The 18,703-nt window shown below is 29.5% G+C and overlaps 1 protein-coding gene across 1 annotated transcript in view; it reads right to left on the minus strand.

Moving 5' to 3' along the window:
- Positions 1–17,451, minus strand: part of Dhc64C (dynein heavy chain, cytoplasmic) — a gene marked incomplete in the record, with an annotated part of 92,178 nt that extends 74,727 nt beyond the window's left edge. The window contains 14 exon segments of the mRNA XM_067050149.1: positions 691–732; positions 5,427–5,600; positions 5,696–5,895; positions 7,795–7,930; positions 8,050–8,173; positions 8,490–8,674; positions 9,698–9,935; positions 11,391–11,512; positions 12,385–12,605; positions 14,321–14,507; positions 15,660–15,915; positions 16,587–16,760; positions 16,855–16,954; positions 17,085–17,451. Coding sequence (XP_066906250.1) covers positions 691–732; positions 5,427–5,600; positions 5,696–5,895; positions 7,795–7,930; positions 8,050–8,173; positions 8,490–8,674; positions 9,698–9,935; positions 11,391–11,512; positions 12,385–12,605; positions 14,321–14,507; positions 15,660–15,915; positions 16,587–16,760; positions 16,855–16,954; positions 17,085–17,325 — 2,400 coding nt within the window.
- Positions 17,452–18,703: the final 1,252 nt, after the last annotated feature.

The raw sequence follows: 18,703 nt of genomic DNA on the forward strand, positions 1-18,703 counted from the left end.
AAAAAAAAAATGCCAATAGAAAATAATTAAAAAAAAAAACTTTTAATACAGAGAATTCTATCAAATATTATACTCTTCAGCGAAACATGATCTCTTACACTAAGGGAGGAATTGCGTCTTAAGGTTCGGAAAATAAATTATTGCATAAAATATTCGGATCTAAAAAGGATGATTTAATCAAAGAATTTAGACGGATACAAATAATTAGATAAATATGACAACAAAGCTTTGGCCTTGATAAAGGAAGAAATCTTATTTTAATAATCATCTTAATTTTAATAAATAAATCATATTAAATATTAAAGAAATTATTTTTAATCGTAGATAGAATTTGAGTTTCAAGAAAATTAATTTAATATAAATAATTAATACATATTTACCACCATTAATCATTAGTTTCATATCTACAGTAATGCCAGCCAACATAACTGAACTATAATAAAAATCAAATAGATACATGAATGATTGTGATCTATAGGGAATTAGTTGCAGTGATAAATTAGGATAATTGTTTTAAAAGGGAGAAAGACAGAGAAGAAATAGAGAGAGAGAGAGAGAGAGAGAGAAGGGTACAATGAAATACACAACAGAACATAAATGTATAGATAGGTACAAATAGGTAAGACACATATATATAGAAAGTAGAGATAGAAATAGAGAGACAGATAGATAGGAACTCTTCTACATCACCTTCTGCTGAGGACCGGGGATGCCTGACGTCCTGTTCATCAGCTGTGTACACATATATACGTTGGGTAAGTGACAACTTAAACGGCACCTCTATTTATCTTTCAATATTTAAAATTGTTACTTTTCCTATAGTTTTTTTTAAACTTGCTCAAAAAAGCAACGATTGGAGCAGATATTATAGAAAAAATAAATATAATGTAAAATGGGACAACAGTGGTACATATAAGATATATTAATAAATTATAACTAAAAAAAAAAGTAGTTATTCTCTTGAAAAACATATGTGAAAAGCCACACAGAATAATTAGAATGATGCGTAGATTTTCTATTTTTTTTTTTTTTTTGGGGACATGGGAGGCATCGCCACTCAAGCGACATTGTTTTGTTTCATTTAGAGAAAAGACATGTTTAATCCCCAAAAAATTAAAATGTAGACATCTTTTGTGGTGTGACTTTCCCTATATGTTTCTGCACAACTGAAAAAAATATTTTGTGAGGACAAGATGGTTGGGGGTGCAGTCACTGGAGTAATGATAAAAACAAATAAGTGAAACTTATTTTATTTGTGTAGACGTTTTAACCTAAATTTCAGGCTTCCATTAGGCCTGAAAACAAAAAACGAGATAACAACCATAATATAGTGAAAAAAATAAAAGAAAATATTTATTAAGATTAACTTTATTGTTGTTGTTCCTTTTTTTTTAGTGGGATTAATTTTTTTAATTATCAATAAAAAAAGAAATAAACTAAATTTAAGTTTTTATCATTTTTTCAAAGTAAAGTATGTTTTTTAATATGTGAATTTTTAATGTGATTGTAATACATTGTAGATAAAGATCCCTGGGGAAAAATGATAATTCTTCCACAGAGTTGTGTTTATAAAACCAAAAAAATTTAATAAGAAGACTGTGGTGAAGAAGTAGAAGGAAAAAAAATTGAGGCAGTCTCGGGACTGCCCGAAAGAAGTGAAACTTCTGAAAATGAAATAATATATTACAATTTTATTAATAAAGTAATTTATTTTACAAAAATATAATAAAATTTTATTTATCTCATTTTTTTTATTTAATTATAATTTTTTCACTTAATTAAGGTTATCTCTTGTTTTGTTTACAGCCCTAACTAAAGTCTGAAATTTGGGCCCAACATACATAAAATAAATGAATGGAATATGGTCCGGGTGCGGTCACCCGGACCATACTCCATTTATCTATACACACGGTCAATCAATAATCTTCCAATACATAAAATAAATTTAACTTATTCAAGTTTGTTATTGCTCTACTGACCATACCACCCCCCAACCACCTTGTCCTCACATTGAATCTAGGGTCAACAATAAACACATCATTATGCAAAACATATTCATATGATGCACCACAAAAAAAAAAAAAAGAAGAAAATAAAATAAAGAAATATAATATTACAAATTTTTGTAATAAAAGAATGAAAAATTCAACAAGAATATCTAGTGGCGTGTTCAATGGAAGAGCAGGAGAATATAAAATCTTATATGGATTCCTAAATAAAGTTTATTCACTAATTTTACTTTTTCTTTATTATTTTATTAGCCATTCCTTGCCATAAATTCAAATTTACCTTCAAAATATGTTTTCATTTTCTAAATAATACTTAGAGGAAAATTACAACATTAATAACATTATATAAACATTTACAAAGAAACAATGATATTAGAAAAAACAAGAGCATATGGTGAACTATAATAAAATATACCCATTAAAAAAATCTTAAATAAACTTAATGTATTACTACAAATACATTAAATTTAATCAAGAATTTTAATGTAATTAATTTTTAATACCTGCATTTGAAATAATAACATAAATAGATTAAATTGCTATAAATTTAATATGTTTGTAGTAATTTCTATATGATACTGTAACATGCAAAATTGAAGTAAATGAATAATTAATTATTTATATTACTTTTAAATATTAATACATATCAAAACAACTTAACTTCAAGATTTTGATTTTAAATCTGCAATCCAGGTTTAATTTTTTTTTAGGATCCAAATAATTTCAAAATGACCACAATGAGTGAGTTCATAATAAATTTTATAAAGTAGATTTGAATGGTGAGGTAAGAAAAAAGAGTGAATGAAATTATTTCCAGGTTCAGGTAAAGATGTAAAGTGAGATCAGTTTTATTACAGAAAAATTATTATAATAGTAATATACGTTTTATTACTAGGTTGTTACTAAGTCTTAGTACATTAAAGAGTAACTATTCAAATTTCTGTATAAAATCTACATATAAAAATTACCCTTCAAAATATAGAACCATTATTGGTAATATTAAACCCATTTTCCTGCCAGAATTAGAATTTTATGTGAGATTATTCCTAGTATGTAGTTTTTTAAGTGCATGCCTTTTAAAAACTACAGTCAGATGATGCAACATCAAAATCTTTCTTATTTAATTTTTTTTTTAAATATTGTATATTTTAAAAATTAAAAAATTTCTTTATTTCTTTAATTTTCTATACGGTTTACTTTAAAATTATATTCAAATGTAACATACTTCAGCTGCCAATCCCCACTCTTCACTACAACATTCTGTCAAAACAGCTCACTTTCACTCTAACTTCGAATCTGAAAGGTACGTTTTCTGTCTTGTTCATTATTTTCCCTTAATCTTGATTTTGTTGTTATCCCCTTTTATTCCTTCTCTTAGTTTGTACTTTCTTTTATATTTCTTCTTTTTATCTGTTATTATTTCTGTTTTCATTAATTGTCTATAGCCTTCTATTATTATTATTATTTAATTATTACGTTTCATTGTAAACCTTTTTTTTTTCATTTACTTTGTTCATCTATGTTTACATCATTTAAGTTTTTGGGTCTTTTTTTAGCCCTGGTGAAGCCCTGCAACATGGGGCAAAATATTGGCTTAATATAAATAGTTCAATCACTGTTTGAGTTTTTATTTGACCGCACCTGGACCATCTTTCTTTTATTATTTCACATGGTCAATCAGCGATCTTCCATTATTTGCTTCTCTTTTAAAAGTTACAACAAACTTTTAAGTTGTTCACATTAAAAGTCAGCATCAATAGCCTTGTTATCTGGAACATTCTCAATATTCTACTAAACACAAAGCACATACATAATTTTTTTTTATCTCTCCGAATTGAAAAACTAGAATCAAAATGCTTCCATATCACCACATTTTAATCTTTCACTACACTACTTTTCTCGGCTGCTGGCTTTACACTCAGTCTTTTTATCCAGTAGTGTATCAAAAGTCTAATGGATATACTTCAATCTCAACGATGAATTAATGCAATAAGATTTTTGTAACAAGCTAGAATAAATGTTACATATTGATGATATTAGATAGACGCTCAAGCAATTCTAATATATCATCAAAACATTCACAGGTCAAAATATCCGTTGACAGGAAATGTGACACTTTTATTTATTTGAGTCAGCATTAAGAATTTATTATTAATCAAATGGAAGGATATCCAAAGGTTTTGGTTGAATAATGTAACTAATGTGTTCACTTTTAACTTAATGTTGTCTTGATGAAGCCTAAATAAATAGGTAAAAGATAGATAAGGCTTTGTACTAAAGAAACTTAATTAATTTCAATAACAACTTAATTAACCTTCAATAACAACTTAATTAACTTTCAATAACAACTTAATTATAATTTCTATATTTTTGTTTAGTTTCCACTCTCATTATTTATCTAACAACTGATTTCCAAGATTATCAAATCTGCAGTATAAATAAATACTTATGGCTATTGAACATCATAGAAATTCTTATACTATAATTTTTTTATGTACAACTAATTGCTAAGTCAAATTGGTTTATTATACCTACTTAGACAATAAACTGTCTTTTACTGTTTTTTTTTTTAAATTTCATTATTGGCTAATTGTTTATATTTAGATAACGGATGATGACTACATTTATAATTTATTTCAAGTTTAGTAGGAAACTGGTAAATAAAGTAAACATAAAAAACTTGACAATAATCTCCTAGTCAACTAATGCAAGGATATTACTGATTTAATTCAATTTAAAATAAAGTAAAAAATTGTTTCAATAAAAACTAAGAATACATGTTTTTACAGATTACTTGATAAAAATTTTTGGTTGAATATATTAATTATTTAAAGAATAAATTGATACTTAAATACTCTGAGGAATAAAAAAATAATCAAAACAAAAAACAAAAAATTTGTAACCCGATAAGGCAAAGAAGACAGCTTAGAGAAGCAGACGTAAATATTATTTTCACTAAATGTCTTAATTTAATACAATCGCACCAGGAAATGAATTTTGCCTAACTATGCACTAGAATAAATTGAACTCTGTTTTGGAAAGAAATTTAAAACATTTGCTCTTTTTACAAGATCATTTTTGCCATTGTTACTTTGATAGACTTCTTCTTTTTTAAACTTAACACCCACTTCTTTTAATTTTTCCACAATTAAAAAGAAGACTTTGTCGTAAGGGATACTGTTTGTTACCATAAGGGAATTTGAGAAGTTGACTAAATTAATTCATACAATTTAAGTTCACAAACTCTAGTTATAAAGAACTAAATACTGATGTCCTATTTACAAAATTATGATTTGAAAATCGATCTTTTCAGAAATATCGTAATTACTTTTAGTATCATATAGTCGGTGCGAAACAATTATTGAACTATAATTTAATAATACTGCCATCAAGAGATAGATTATATATAACCCTTACCTTTTCAAGTGTTCTCTCATATGTCCTGACACTTTCTATCAGAGAGACGGCGAACGGGTAAAGTTGGTTGGCCTGATGAGCTTTGTTTACTATCGCTAGAGGGACCCTGAATCCTAAATTCTTCAAGTTCCTCACCTCTTTGTAGAGGGTAATGATTTCTGGGAGAAAATTCACCTTTAAAAAATAAAAATAAAATCATACAACTTATAGTGAGAGTGCAAATCTAAGATTTAAACAAAATTATTATTACTGCAGACCTAATCGCTCACCTTAAGCTTCAATAAGTTTCCCCTTCCAGAACGGGAACGAGTACTCTCTATTGCAAAAATTCTACCAGATACTGAAAGGTTCCTCTGCTGAACAGATCGAGACCAGTCATCAAATATTTCTTGAGTATTAAGTTTAAGTCGAAAACTGTCTCCATCAGACTTGAGAGCCTGCCCTTCAATATGATTTTCCCAGCCTTTACCTATGGATGAAATTCAATTTGATTTCAGTCAAAATAAAATTTTAAAAATAATTCCTGTTATAATTAATAAATGCTTTTCCATCTTTAATTTATCAGTCGCAGACAGTAGTCATTGGTCAGATCGTGCTTATCTCTATTTATCATATTTCACAGAGTTCACACAGAGTCATATTTTACAACACGTGTTCAACCATGACAAGTGTGTCGCAAAGAAACATGGACCTAGGTCTTTTACAATGTCAGTGAGAAGCTCCTCTTTTGAACTGGTCTATGTCTTAAAAATTAGTCAAAATGATGTATGTCCTATTTAAGGTGATGATTTGAAGATATGAGTATTGAGAGAATATTTTAATATCCTCTTTTTGAGTAAATAGTTATTTTTTATATATAAATGGTTTTTAGTATGTATAGTTTCAGTATTGTTTATTTGTTGTATTGAATCAAAAAGCAAGCCAACCAATTTTGTTCAGTCAAATATAGAGTGGAAACATCGTTAAAAAAGCCAAGATTCTGAAGTCGGTAGAATAAAATATTTTAAACTTTATCTTCCCATCATGATTGTAATTACAGTAGATTTAAGAAAAAATAGAAGTTGATGATAAGTGTTGAATAATAATATCCATAAAGAAAGTCATAAGCAAAAGCTCAAAACTGTTGTGCTGAAATTGATGTCGAGATCAAACATCTAGGCAAGGGGAAGAAAGAAAGCTTTGTTTGGATGGTGGGGGTACTGGATGTCTCCAGGAAGAGGTGAAGAGATCACCCTTTGTCTACTCTCAGTGGTAGACATCAAGAAAAAGAAAATATCAAGGATCATCCAAGAAGAATAACTGACTCTTTGTTTGGATCGCCTGGGGAGGGGACATCTGAAAGCGGAGGTGACTGGAATCCATTGTTGACGGTTTGATATAGCATTTTGGAAAAAAAGACATCAAAACCCATCATTCATTAAAAGTAGATTACGTAATTGGTTAGTTTTGCTCTACCTAGAATTTAAATACATTTGTGAAAGTAGATATTAATTTAGCTAAGTATCTGTTCTGATTGTCTTAAAAAAACCTAAATTAAGAGTCAAAAATGTTATAAAATTTAAAATAAAAATTCTCCTATCAGTTTAATATTAAAGCTTTTCATTTGCACCTAAGCTATACTTTAGATATGAGAAAAATAAAAACTATTGAATTCCCTTTTATTTACTTTAAATAAATTTTGATTATTACAATATATTGAGTAAACGCCTTATAAATATCCTAATCAATCATTAGCATATTAATATATAGATGTCGAGGCCAACCATGAATGTTGTACCTCAAATACATCAACTGTTTGTGCAAGATGGGGTAAAAATCTTGGCAAAGCCAGGGACATGGTAAGAAACAGAAAACAGTTACGGTCCAGGCTAGACACTCTCTAACACTTGTAAGGCATTATAGGGTGATGCAAAAGAAGAAAAGCCAATTTTTATTGTCTTTTAATTATTAACACAAAACAAATTTTATATTTTCTGATCATTAAATAAGAAAATTTCCAAGTTCACTAATTATAACACCAGGCAAGACAAACAAATAATGGATTTTCTTCACGAGGCAATATGGAGAACTCATTAGGTTTAAATATAACTATTTTAATTAACTTGGCAAATAATTGTTAAGCCGTTTCACATTTTACAATGTTTTCTTATCAATCATATGTAATGATATGTGATGGTAACAATTTAGGAGACTAATTTAATAAGCTAAATGGAGTGTAAATTGAATATTTTATCTAAAAGTATAACAGAAATGTTTATTTAATCATCTTATCAGATATTTAACAATAGATTTTTACAAAAAAGAAATCACAAAAAGTTTAAGACCCCTAAAATAAAAATAAATCTCAAATATAAAACTAGATTCTTACCTAAAACATCCTCTACCCTCCTCAGATATGTGGTGAGCTGGCGATCAATCTGTTTAACCCAGATTATAGAGCCTGAAACTGGTGCTAAATCCCTGATAGAGCTCATCCGACAGCCTTTACTTTGTCCATATTGAACCTAAAAATATACAAGAAATATTAATGTTGAACATAAGAATAAAAACAAAATATTAACATTTACAGACATAAATCACAATTATGATTTATGTAATATGTATGCACCAGTGTATTAGTTACCTTAAATTTCTCATGGAGTGCTTCGATATCATCTTTGACCCTTTGTATCAACTGAGTCTGGTACTCTCTTATGGCCCCTCGAATATGCTGCCTCACAAATAAGGCATTGAAACGAGAAAATATCCTGTCAAATTTCAAATAGAAAAGTATTATAAAACAAAAAATACTTAGTTTTATTTAATATAAAGGGCAATATATTCAGAATTTTTAAATACATTGAATGATTGTTATAAGTAATTAGTAGCAATAATTATGAATAACTTTTAACCTGTAAAGCACCCAGTATTATAATTTAAGTCAATTACGTTATTAGATAATTTTATTTCAATTATTCCTTAAAGTGGAGGTTGAACAGATCATAATTATACACAACATATAAGACAATTACAAAGTTACCTTTCAAAATAAACTACGATGAATATTAATACATCATTACATACCTAAACATTTCATTAGCATTTTTTGCCTGCCCCAACTGATCCCGTAAATGGGCAGTAATGCGTGTTTCAACTTTATCAATCTTTTCCTCATAACGGGCAACTGCAGCTTCCCAAGCTTCACCACCTTCCTTGGACATATCCAAGCAATCGACTTCTTTCACATTTTCATAGGCAAGATTTACTTCCTGAGAAAAAGAAATTTTTTTTAGCAAAATAATGAAAGCTATCTTCAACCACATACTAATTAAAGAAGATTTTTAATATTATTACAAGATTTTATTTAACTATACTGAAATAAATTGTTTCATATTCTTCTCTTCTTTCACTTTCTCTTTCTGGCCTTTCAGTATCGAGTTATAACCCTCTCAGTCTCTAACAAGAGTGGTCACTGTTATATATTGAAATTTTAGAAAATATAAATTTATTTTTAAGGTGCTAAAAATATAGAAATGCCTACTGCTCTCTTACATTCAGAAAATAAATCTATATTATTCACATTGGCATTTAATATGATCATTACGTTATTCGTGTGGTATTACAGTTTAAGCAAAAACCTTTACATATTGTATTATTTAATTTTTGTATTCTTATATTTTCCTCAGCTTATCCAACACCTCCCTCCATATAACGGACAGAATCATTTTCCCCATGGGAGTCCATTTTATATAATGTCACTGTAATTACTGCTTTCAATAATAAATTAATTACTTATTACTTATGCATTAAGTTTATATTATTTATATAGATAATACTATAATTTGGCCATTTAAGTAAATCACTTCATGCGATAGCATACCTAACTTATGCCAATATCCTATCTGGAAGTTAAGTAGCTTTATGCAACAAACAAAAATCAATTTTTTTATTGACATTTGAAAAATATCAATATTATAATAGCATTAGCAATAATGCTTCATTCTAATTTCAGTTAGTACAGCTAGTTGTTTTCAATCATTAGATATATTTTTAGGTAGAAGGTATTGCAACCTCACCCTCAAAATATTAAAACTACTTCAAAGAGGTCACATTAACAAATACTGAAATCCATCTCATTTTTCTGATAAATCAGAATTCTAGAAAGACGAGGATTATAAAAAATATCACATATGAGGAAAAAATTATAATAAACACCTGCCATTAAATTATTACTCAAAGGAGTATAATGGAAACTCATGTGAATTTATTAAAAAAAATTTATATTTACTTACTTCTACTGCAGAAATATTAGGTGCATCATCGACAACTTTATCCTGTCCAGTAATCTCTTGACCATTAATGAGGGATGCAGGGACCGGTCGAAGAACTCGTAATATCACAGTCCTCAGTTGCTCGTGTTGATGCCTGAACTTGCGCATCTGTTCCATCCTTGTTTGTAGCTTTTTATGAGCAGGCATAACCCTCCATACCATTTTAAGTTGTTCATCTCTTTTTTTCTTAACTATATCTCTATAAAATTGCGCATGATAATTAATCATTGTAAAAAGGAAATTAATTTATTTTAGCCTAGCCTATTAAGTATTTTATACAATACCTAAATGACAATAATAAAAATACAACATATTTTTGTTCGGTTGGCTCGACAGGGCTTGTAGATCTTTGGCCGCACGAACCAGCCTTTTCTACGCCTTCCTGCTTTGGGCTACTTCTTTCCAGTTTGCTGCAGGCAGCTCTTTCGCATTTTAGTCGATTCTGTCTATCCATCTGGTTTTTGGCCTCCTAACTGGTCTCTTGCCAACTAAACTGGCATTCATTGTTGTGGCAGAGGCATCCTGATGGAATGCTTCGTGCAACATGTCCCGCCCATTTTAATATCCTTGCCTTCATAACACGAGATACTGATTGAGCCCAAGTTTCGCAGCTGTATATCAGAGTTGGCTTTATCATGATATTGTACACCCTAAAGAGATTTTTCGTGATTTCAGTATTCTTGACAGAGAGAAGACTGTTTGCGCTTGTTATATGCTGGTTTATAAAAATACATTTTAGCAAACCTAAATTATATATAAAAAATTAGAAACATCCATTTTAAAATAGAGTTTGAGGACATGGTTAGATATAAGTCACCTCTCGATATTAGTAATTTTTCATAAAATCGCTATTATAAGTGACTGTTTTTAATTTAAGACAAGAAGGCGGATTTAAGAGGGTGGGAATAGTGGTCAAACAGGAACGGGCATATGTAAATCAGCTGCAAGGTGCCATAGTGACCATGAGCACAGGGTATAATATGGTGCCCATGGGCACTAGGTCATGGACTCATAATGGAGAAATGGACTTACAATGGAGAAAATGGAAGTTAGACATCAATCTTTTTTTACTTAAAAATCTAATACGTTAACAAAAGTTCAAATGTTGAATTTGCTTATTGTTACAGATTTCAGGCTGTTATTCAACATGTTTAATACTTCAAACAAATAAAACTAGCTATTCCTCTTCAGCTCCAGTCATTCCCTTATCTCATTCTCTCATTCAAGCTTCCAAAGAGCTTAAAGTTTTATATATATATATTTTTCCCTCTGTTAATAACAATAAAATTAAAATAAACCTCCACCACTACAACCTGCAAAGGGTCTTGGTGATTTAGTAATGTTAGGGGCATACCCACCTGGAGAGTCAGTTTTGTCAATGTAAGTTTAATATAAGATATTTTCTGCTCATTGCTAGGTCCAGAAGTTTTGAGTTAATTGGGGTTCAAATTATAAAAAGTATCAAACAATCGATAATTTATAGCTCCCGGCAACCACTACTGACTACTGACAAATTAATTTAAGTTTGTTGTAGCTCTAAATTTAGTATATTGAAGTATTATTAAAAAAACACAGTAATAATAAAAATCACCATCAATTTTTGTTCTTATTTATTCAAAACTATTGAGAACATTTATTACAATATTATAATTACCTTAGAAGATTTTGTAGTTTTTCATACTCGTCATCCCATGTTACAAAGACATTAATGCATTGTTGCATTACCTTCTCAAATTCATCAAATGGAATGTGCATCAAGCGCCGAGTGCCTAAAACCTAATTAAAAAAATGAATAATAGCATAAAGCATTTAAATTTTCAATTTCTATCAAAAAAATTAAATAGCATTTACCTAGTACAGTTCAAATAACTTCTAAAGATAATACGCTCAAATAGGATTGGAATCACAAAATCAAATACAGTGGACCCTTATTATAAGGTGGCTCACTGTACTGTAGATGTGTACATAACACAGGTCCAGTCCTAACAAATAGGTTTGAGGGACTTATAGAGTAATGACATATGAAAATATACAAAAAGTAGACAAATAACTGGTCTGATAGACCCACTGGTAGTGTTATAGATTAAAATAAGGTGATAATATATTTATTTTTTTCACCATACTGTACAAGAAAATAAAATCGAAGGAATTAAGTATACCGGTGAAGTACTTATATTGTACTTTTTATGCAACGGCTTTGATGGAGGAGCATCAAAATAACTGATATTTATGTGAAACATTAATATAAATTAGCAAAGAAATATTTTTTCACTGTTTTTTATGACATTATTATTGATATACTATATATTTCTTTCTTTCAAATAAAGCATCTTTTATTACATGAATATATTTATAGTTCTTCCAATGATTTATAATTTACTAACACAGATATCCATGTAACACAAATATTTTCACTTCCTCTTGACCAATATTACAGCGAGAATCCATTGTATAAAATAAAAAAGTAACTTTATATCTAACAAAATGTCAGGAAAAAAAAACAACAGTAAAATAATAATAAATAGATCAACAACACTCTAAAAGAAAACTTCAGACAAAAGTACCTTCAGAATATGACCCTTAATTCTAATAGCAGAGAATTGAAATTTATTTATTTTATTTTTTTGAATACTATATGTAAAATTTACTTTTAAAAGTTGCGTTGTGAGATCTCTTGAGATAGCTTCAATAAGCCTTAATCCTCTTATCATTGGATATTTGGTATTACGGATCTTTCTGAGATGAGTAAAGATCTGTTGAACTGCAAGTTTGATTCGGTCTAGTTCAGTGGCACTTAAGAGGTCATTAATGGGAAAATCCTTCATCAATGGGTTATAGTCATTTACAGTTGCCAGGGCCTGCTTCAACCCTACAACAAAAACAGAAATGTTCTTTTTAATACATTTTAAAGTTATTTATAAACAATGTTTCATGCCTCAAAGTCTAACTACTTCTAATGAAGGATACTTCAAAAAGAATTTTTTTTCCAACAACTGATTAAGATAAAGATAATTAATAATAATAAAATAATTATAACATTCTTTTACCAATAAAATAAATGTACTTTGAAATAAAAAAGGGAAATTTAACATCAGCAAACAAGCCTGCTTTGAACTGGCATCAGTTCTAACAGTAAATATTACTAAAAAAAATGTTCTTGCTAAGTTTATTTCATAACAATAAATTTAACAACAAATAACATTATATGAGAAGGTTAGAAGTATAGGAGTTCAAGTATTAATCTTACTAATAAGACTTTTTTTTTACTATCATACCTTAACCAAAATTATGCTTCAGTATTAATAAAATTCTCAATAATTATAAGTTAATTATAGATAAATTCACAATTTTGTAAATACTGAAGCCTAAACTTAGTTCAGGCACAAAAAATAAGAAAAAAATCTAATTAGCAAGATTATCACTTTTACGCCTTTACCTCTAACCTCTTCATAAATTGGTTTCCTTGAACCCTCCAAGGAGGAAAATTAAAACAAAAAAATTAGGCTTAGTATAATTTTCTTGTTTAACAAACAAGATCATAATCAGCCATATTCATATGATTATGCTTGGCCATTCTCAAGATGAATTTTTGAGTTTTAAATTTTGTAATATAACATATTTATATTTTAATTTAACTCGTTATAAAAAAGATTTATAAAAAAATAATTATTTTAAACAACTCTGCAAAATAGAGGATGCACAAACCTGTAGATTGTCCTTTTGAGAGAGGGTATGTTTGCTATGATCATATGGACTTACTAATCCTTGGACGACTAACCCAAGTTAAATATTTCATTGATAGTTGAGTAATTTTTTTTTTTTTAGTTTAAAACCATTATTGATTAAAGTAAAGGGATACAGAAGACTATGATACTAGACATTGATTTTAGAGATCACTCCATACTAAATCTGATGAGGAATTATTTAAGCTGAGAGGTTCGGGAAAGAAGTTGTTAAATAACTTAGGTAAAACAAAAACTAACTTTTTTGGATTCTGAGGACACTATTAACGTGATAATCAAATGAAACTTAAAAAAAAAAATTAAACCAACATCCATAACACTTCCACCTTAAGGGTAGTTAAGGAAGTAAAAAGTGATTAAAATTAAAAAACATCAAGTTATTAATGAAGACAAACAATTTGGGAATTTCTACATTTAAATAGCTGCCATATTAAAATGCTTTATTAGTCAATTTTGGTAAGAACTTAACAACCTCAAACAAAATGTAATGAAGCAAAAATATAAATAAAGTGACATGGAATGCACCATAGCATTCTCTTGATTATAAAAATGGTACTCATTAAAATATAAAATATTTTTAAACTACTTATTTATATTTCTCATATATTCTTTATCTTCAACAGGAGTTAGTATGTTAAATAACTAAATGATATAGTAGTCAAAAGTATGGTTGAAAATAAAAAATTAACTAAAAAAATAAATTGTGTAGAAAAACACTTTGACATAATAATTTATTATGGCAAAGTATCATTTATTAACAATTTGTACTTGAATAAATCCTTATTCTAATACCAATATAAAATGACACGTGTAAACTTAAAGTAAATGTCAAGTACATTACCTGTATCTGTGTCAAAACTAACAGTAGCATGAAATCTTTTTCCATGCTTCAGAATCTCCAATGTAAGTCCAACTTCAATGGATTCTCTCTTTTCTTGAATGCGATGCAAAGCTCTCTCAAGATTTAACCAGAAGGAGATTTCCTGCAGCGCAGTTCCAGATGATGGGTCCCGATCCAATTTTGTTACCTAATAATCAGACAGAGTGAACATGTAAAACAAGAGCAGAATTTCACTAATACAACTTCAGGGGTTCCCAACCTATAAAGGTCAGTGGGCAACTAAACCTAAGATTGAACCAAGTGAATGTTACCTCAACTTAGGACAAAGGGGAGTCACCACAATAAATTGTGTACAGGTTATGTTAATTTGTATATGGTCCACAACCAAGCCTCTCCTGGACTTCTTGTTGGAAGTCACTGTACTAACTCCTTCTTCTTTTTTTTTTTATTACCTCCTGCCAGGTCATTTCTGACTCATGAGGGGTAATCTAGAGGTATCCATCCTATTCTAACCATAGTTGTAGGGTCAAGTTTTCATTCTGTGGTACCACTACGAAAATATAAGTCAACTCCCCAAGTCAGTTTCTAAGTTGCACCACTGCAGTCCTAAGGTTCCTAATATCAATGCCTCAACTCCCATTACAACAAACGGCCCTACACTTCACTAGTTTAACCCTCCGTACAAGATTGACTGAACAATCAATATATTTAGAACACTAAGTGACCGAACTGGCAAGTTCACGATGAAAACTTCTTCCAAATAAGTCAATCAATTAAAACTCAATGATCTATTCAAAACCAATTTTGATATCATTAACACAATAAAGATAATACAGAAACTATAATTGGTGATACAGAGATACTTAAGAAATGGAAAGTTATATTATTAAGAGTATGGGGATCATAATCATTTTAAAAAACAAAAGAAAATGTTTTGTTTTAATTTTTTGCCTTCGTTAAATGTTATCATTACAGATATTCAGGGCTTATATAGAGATAGAAAATACTGGAACAACATTCCAGTCCTCTTTTAGTAAAAAAAATATGGCCGTTAAAACCATTTATTTATTTTATTAAATCACAGTCTTACTACTTGTTATACTGCATGTGTGAGAACCTGATGCAGGTTGTAACAATCTATTATAATACATTTTCCAGGTCCGTAATTTTAATTACCTCCTCGGAATGAATGAACCCATCAATTAAAACATGAACCAGAATAGGAAACACTTCATGGCAAGAAAAACTAACTTCACATTACTCAAACAAATCACTTTTTCAAATCAATAGTCTAAAATATTGATAATGACAAGAAAGGCGTAAGATTTAAAACACCAACCTTTTGAATTTCCTTTATCCAACGATTGACACCATGTTGCAACTGATTTAGAAAGGTTGAATCTTCAACACGATCACCAAAATCTGCTACTTTTGGTTTTCTACCTTCTTCGGCACATTTTTTAATAACATTTGATACAATAGGATGAACTATAAGTGTTATCTCAGGGATGTCTATGTTTTGTTGTAAGTGCAACAGGCCCATTTCTAACTCATCAATCTTCTTCTCAACAGATGGCACCATTTTATCTCCATCTCTAAAATTTAACACATAATATAGTTGTTTAATAATAATCATACTAAATTTAAACTAACACCAGGAAGCAAAACAGTATAAGTTAGTTTGTTTTTACTACTTTTCAAAACAACAATCAATAAAACAAATAAAAACTTAATACCAGAGTCATTTAATTACACTGACTTGAAAGCTAAGTCAATAAAAATGGTAGTTCAATTAACCAATGGTAAATAGGAATATCAAAGATGTTCATAAACTTCTGGAAAGTATGAGTCATGTCTTAAAATATGATTAGAAAAAGATGTTACTCGAATCGAGAAACGGCTTATAAGCATAGAAGGTGGACAAATATTAATCAGATTAATGCAACATCAATTTATAAGGGTCACAACCATATAACTAAGGATATATTCAATAAAAAATAATTCATATAAAAGTTTTGAATTCAGTAGCTGTCAGTGGGTGGAGAAATTCATAATGTCAACCATGTAAGAAAAAATCAATAGAGCATACTGCTAACACTAGACAACAGAATTTAAATTTCAGCCTTTTAATAGCTACACTCATGAGGGATTTTTAACAGCAATTAGATAACAAATTCAGAAAATAATTTTAACAAAACCGAAACAGTACGACACTTTTGCACAATATGTCATTGTTCTAAAAGCGCTTATAATAAACTTCTCTTACCTGTCAGCCCGGCCAGATTCTTTTACATAACTTTTGAAGTACGGTGACATCCCTCTACTAACAATGGCATGTAGACTTTCATATGCAGTACCCTCGGAAAATTCAATCATGTGTAGCTGAGATTGAATGCTCTTATCGGCATCCATAATTGCTCCATTCTTCATGAATAGAAGGCTAAAAAAGATAACATATCAAGTGTATCAGGCTTATCAAGCAACATACTGCCAAAATATAAAAAACACAGTATTTCCACAAACTATTAGTTTACCTTGATGCCTTTGGGCTAGAAAACTGAACCATATTAGATATTGATATGGTGGGTGTTTCCTTCTCATCTTCACCCTCACCGCTCTGTTCTGGGTCATCATCTGAAACAATAGGGAACTCTGTAAACAGTTATTTTGGAACAGTAAAAGTAACTAACAGGAGCTAGTTTAATAATATAATCCAACATCTATAAGAAAAAATAACTAAGAACTGTAAGTTGTTTTTTTTTACCTTTGGTTGAATTCTTTTGCACTATAAGAGTAGCAAATTGTGGGTCACTTAAAAACTTCTTGATACAATCCAAATTTCCATTATCATCTAATGCAGTATCTAAAGCAGGAGGTACACTTTTAACACCTAATAAATTCAATTTAACATTTTCACGAAGATAGTCTAAAAAATCCGTTATATCTATTATCGACACTGGTTGCTCCTCCGGGGGAGGATCATTCGATTCCAAGGAATCAGTCATCCTTAAAGATGGCTAAAACGGGAAAAATAAACTAACATCAATATTGTGCTGGATACAGTTAAAGAGAGGCCTTATGTGCTGGCTCTATAGCCGGAATGACCTGCCGATCTCAACTAATATGGCCGCTCTCTGACTCATGCGTAGGTTATCATTCCTTACCTGTAATGTATGGGTGTTCTCCTTTTATGTATTTTATTGATAAATATAATATATTTGCATTACATTTCAAATAATTTATTTTAAACTTCCCGTTTCATTGATATGTATATTGTCTGCCATAATAATTATCTGAATGAAATCATCATAACCTTCCTGACAACCGGCAAATTTCAAAATCTATGAAGGTGAACTACATTCTGTACATCAATTGCTCAAGATTAAATCTTTTGCATTCTTCGATTTCCATATTACGAATTAAATATATTTTACATTTTAACGAAAAAAATTATAATTAATATGTAGGTCGCTGATTTTATTGAGAATATAATAGATTCAAAATAAAATAGTGGCAGATCTCCTCTTCTATAAAAACTAAAGAAACTACTTTTATCATAATACTATATAATGGTAAGGAAAGTTGATGGAAAGCTGAGACAATGTAAATTTAAAATTCTATATTTCAAATGTCGTAAAAATATTTGTACAGTCGCAGAAGCTTATCAGATCCATTAATCAATTTTTTTTACGTTGAATAAAAAAATCACAATTTGTCCAAAATTTCATTTTGTAAGAAAAAGTTTAATAAGCCTAGAATAATTAGGAATCCTAAATGAAACATTGGCCAAGAAGAACTTTAACAAGATATTGAAATTATTGGGAAAAGGGAAGCTAACTTGGCGGAAACTATTAGTACTCCTGGATGGGGTGACCAAATCATTTTCGGAGAAAGCCGGGACACAATCAACCCGGTCTTCAAAGGACTCTCTCTTCCCCCATTCATACCGTTATAAACGTTTTTTAATCATTAATTTTTATTTTTAAATATTTAAAGTTTTAAACTTTATCTAAACACCTATTTCATGATTTATTATGATATATATTTACTTCTAATTTTCTCCTTTCATTTATTTTTCCCTTTTTTATTTTGATAGATATCTTTACTATTCACTGTTATAACAAGAAAATTGTTTTAAAGATCATCTCACGGCATATCTAGCACCAGACATGATATTCAAAACAATAGTTGTAAGTTTATTTCTTCTTGTTTTTCGAAATATTTTTACTTTTTTGGATTTAGTTGTGCACAGGGATATAGGAATTTTGAAGGAGGAGAGGGCGTACTACGGAAGTAACTGTCGCAGCCACTACGATCGTGAACACGTAGGCTATGCTGTTCCAGACCATCACAACAGCCAAATCATCGACGTAAGCCGTGACG

Source organism: Halyomorpha halys, unplaced genomic scaffold, assembly GCF_000696795.3.
Source record: "Halyomorpha halys isolate HHAL.00 unplaced genomic scaffold, Hhal_1.1 Scaffold107.1, whole genome shotgun sequence".
NCBI classification, from domain to species: domain Eukaryota; kingdom Metazoa; phylum Arthropoda; class Insecta; order Hemiptera; family Pentatomidae; genus Halyomorpha; species Halyomorpha halys.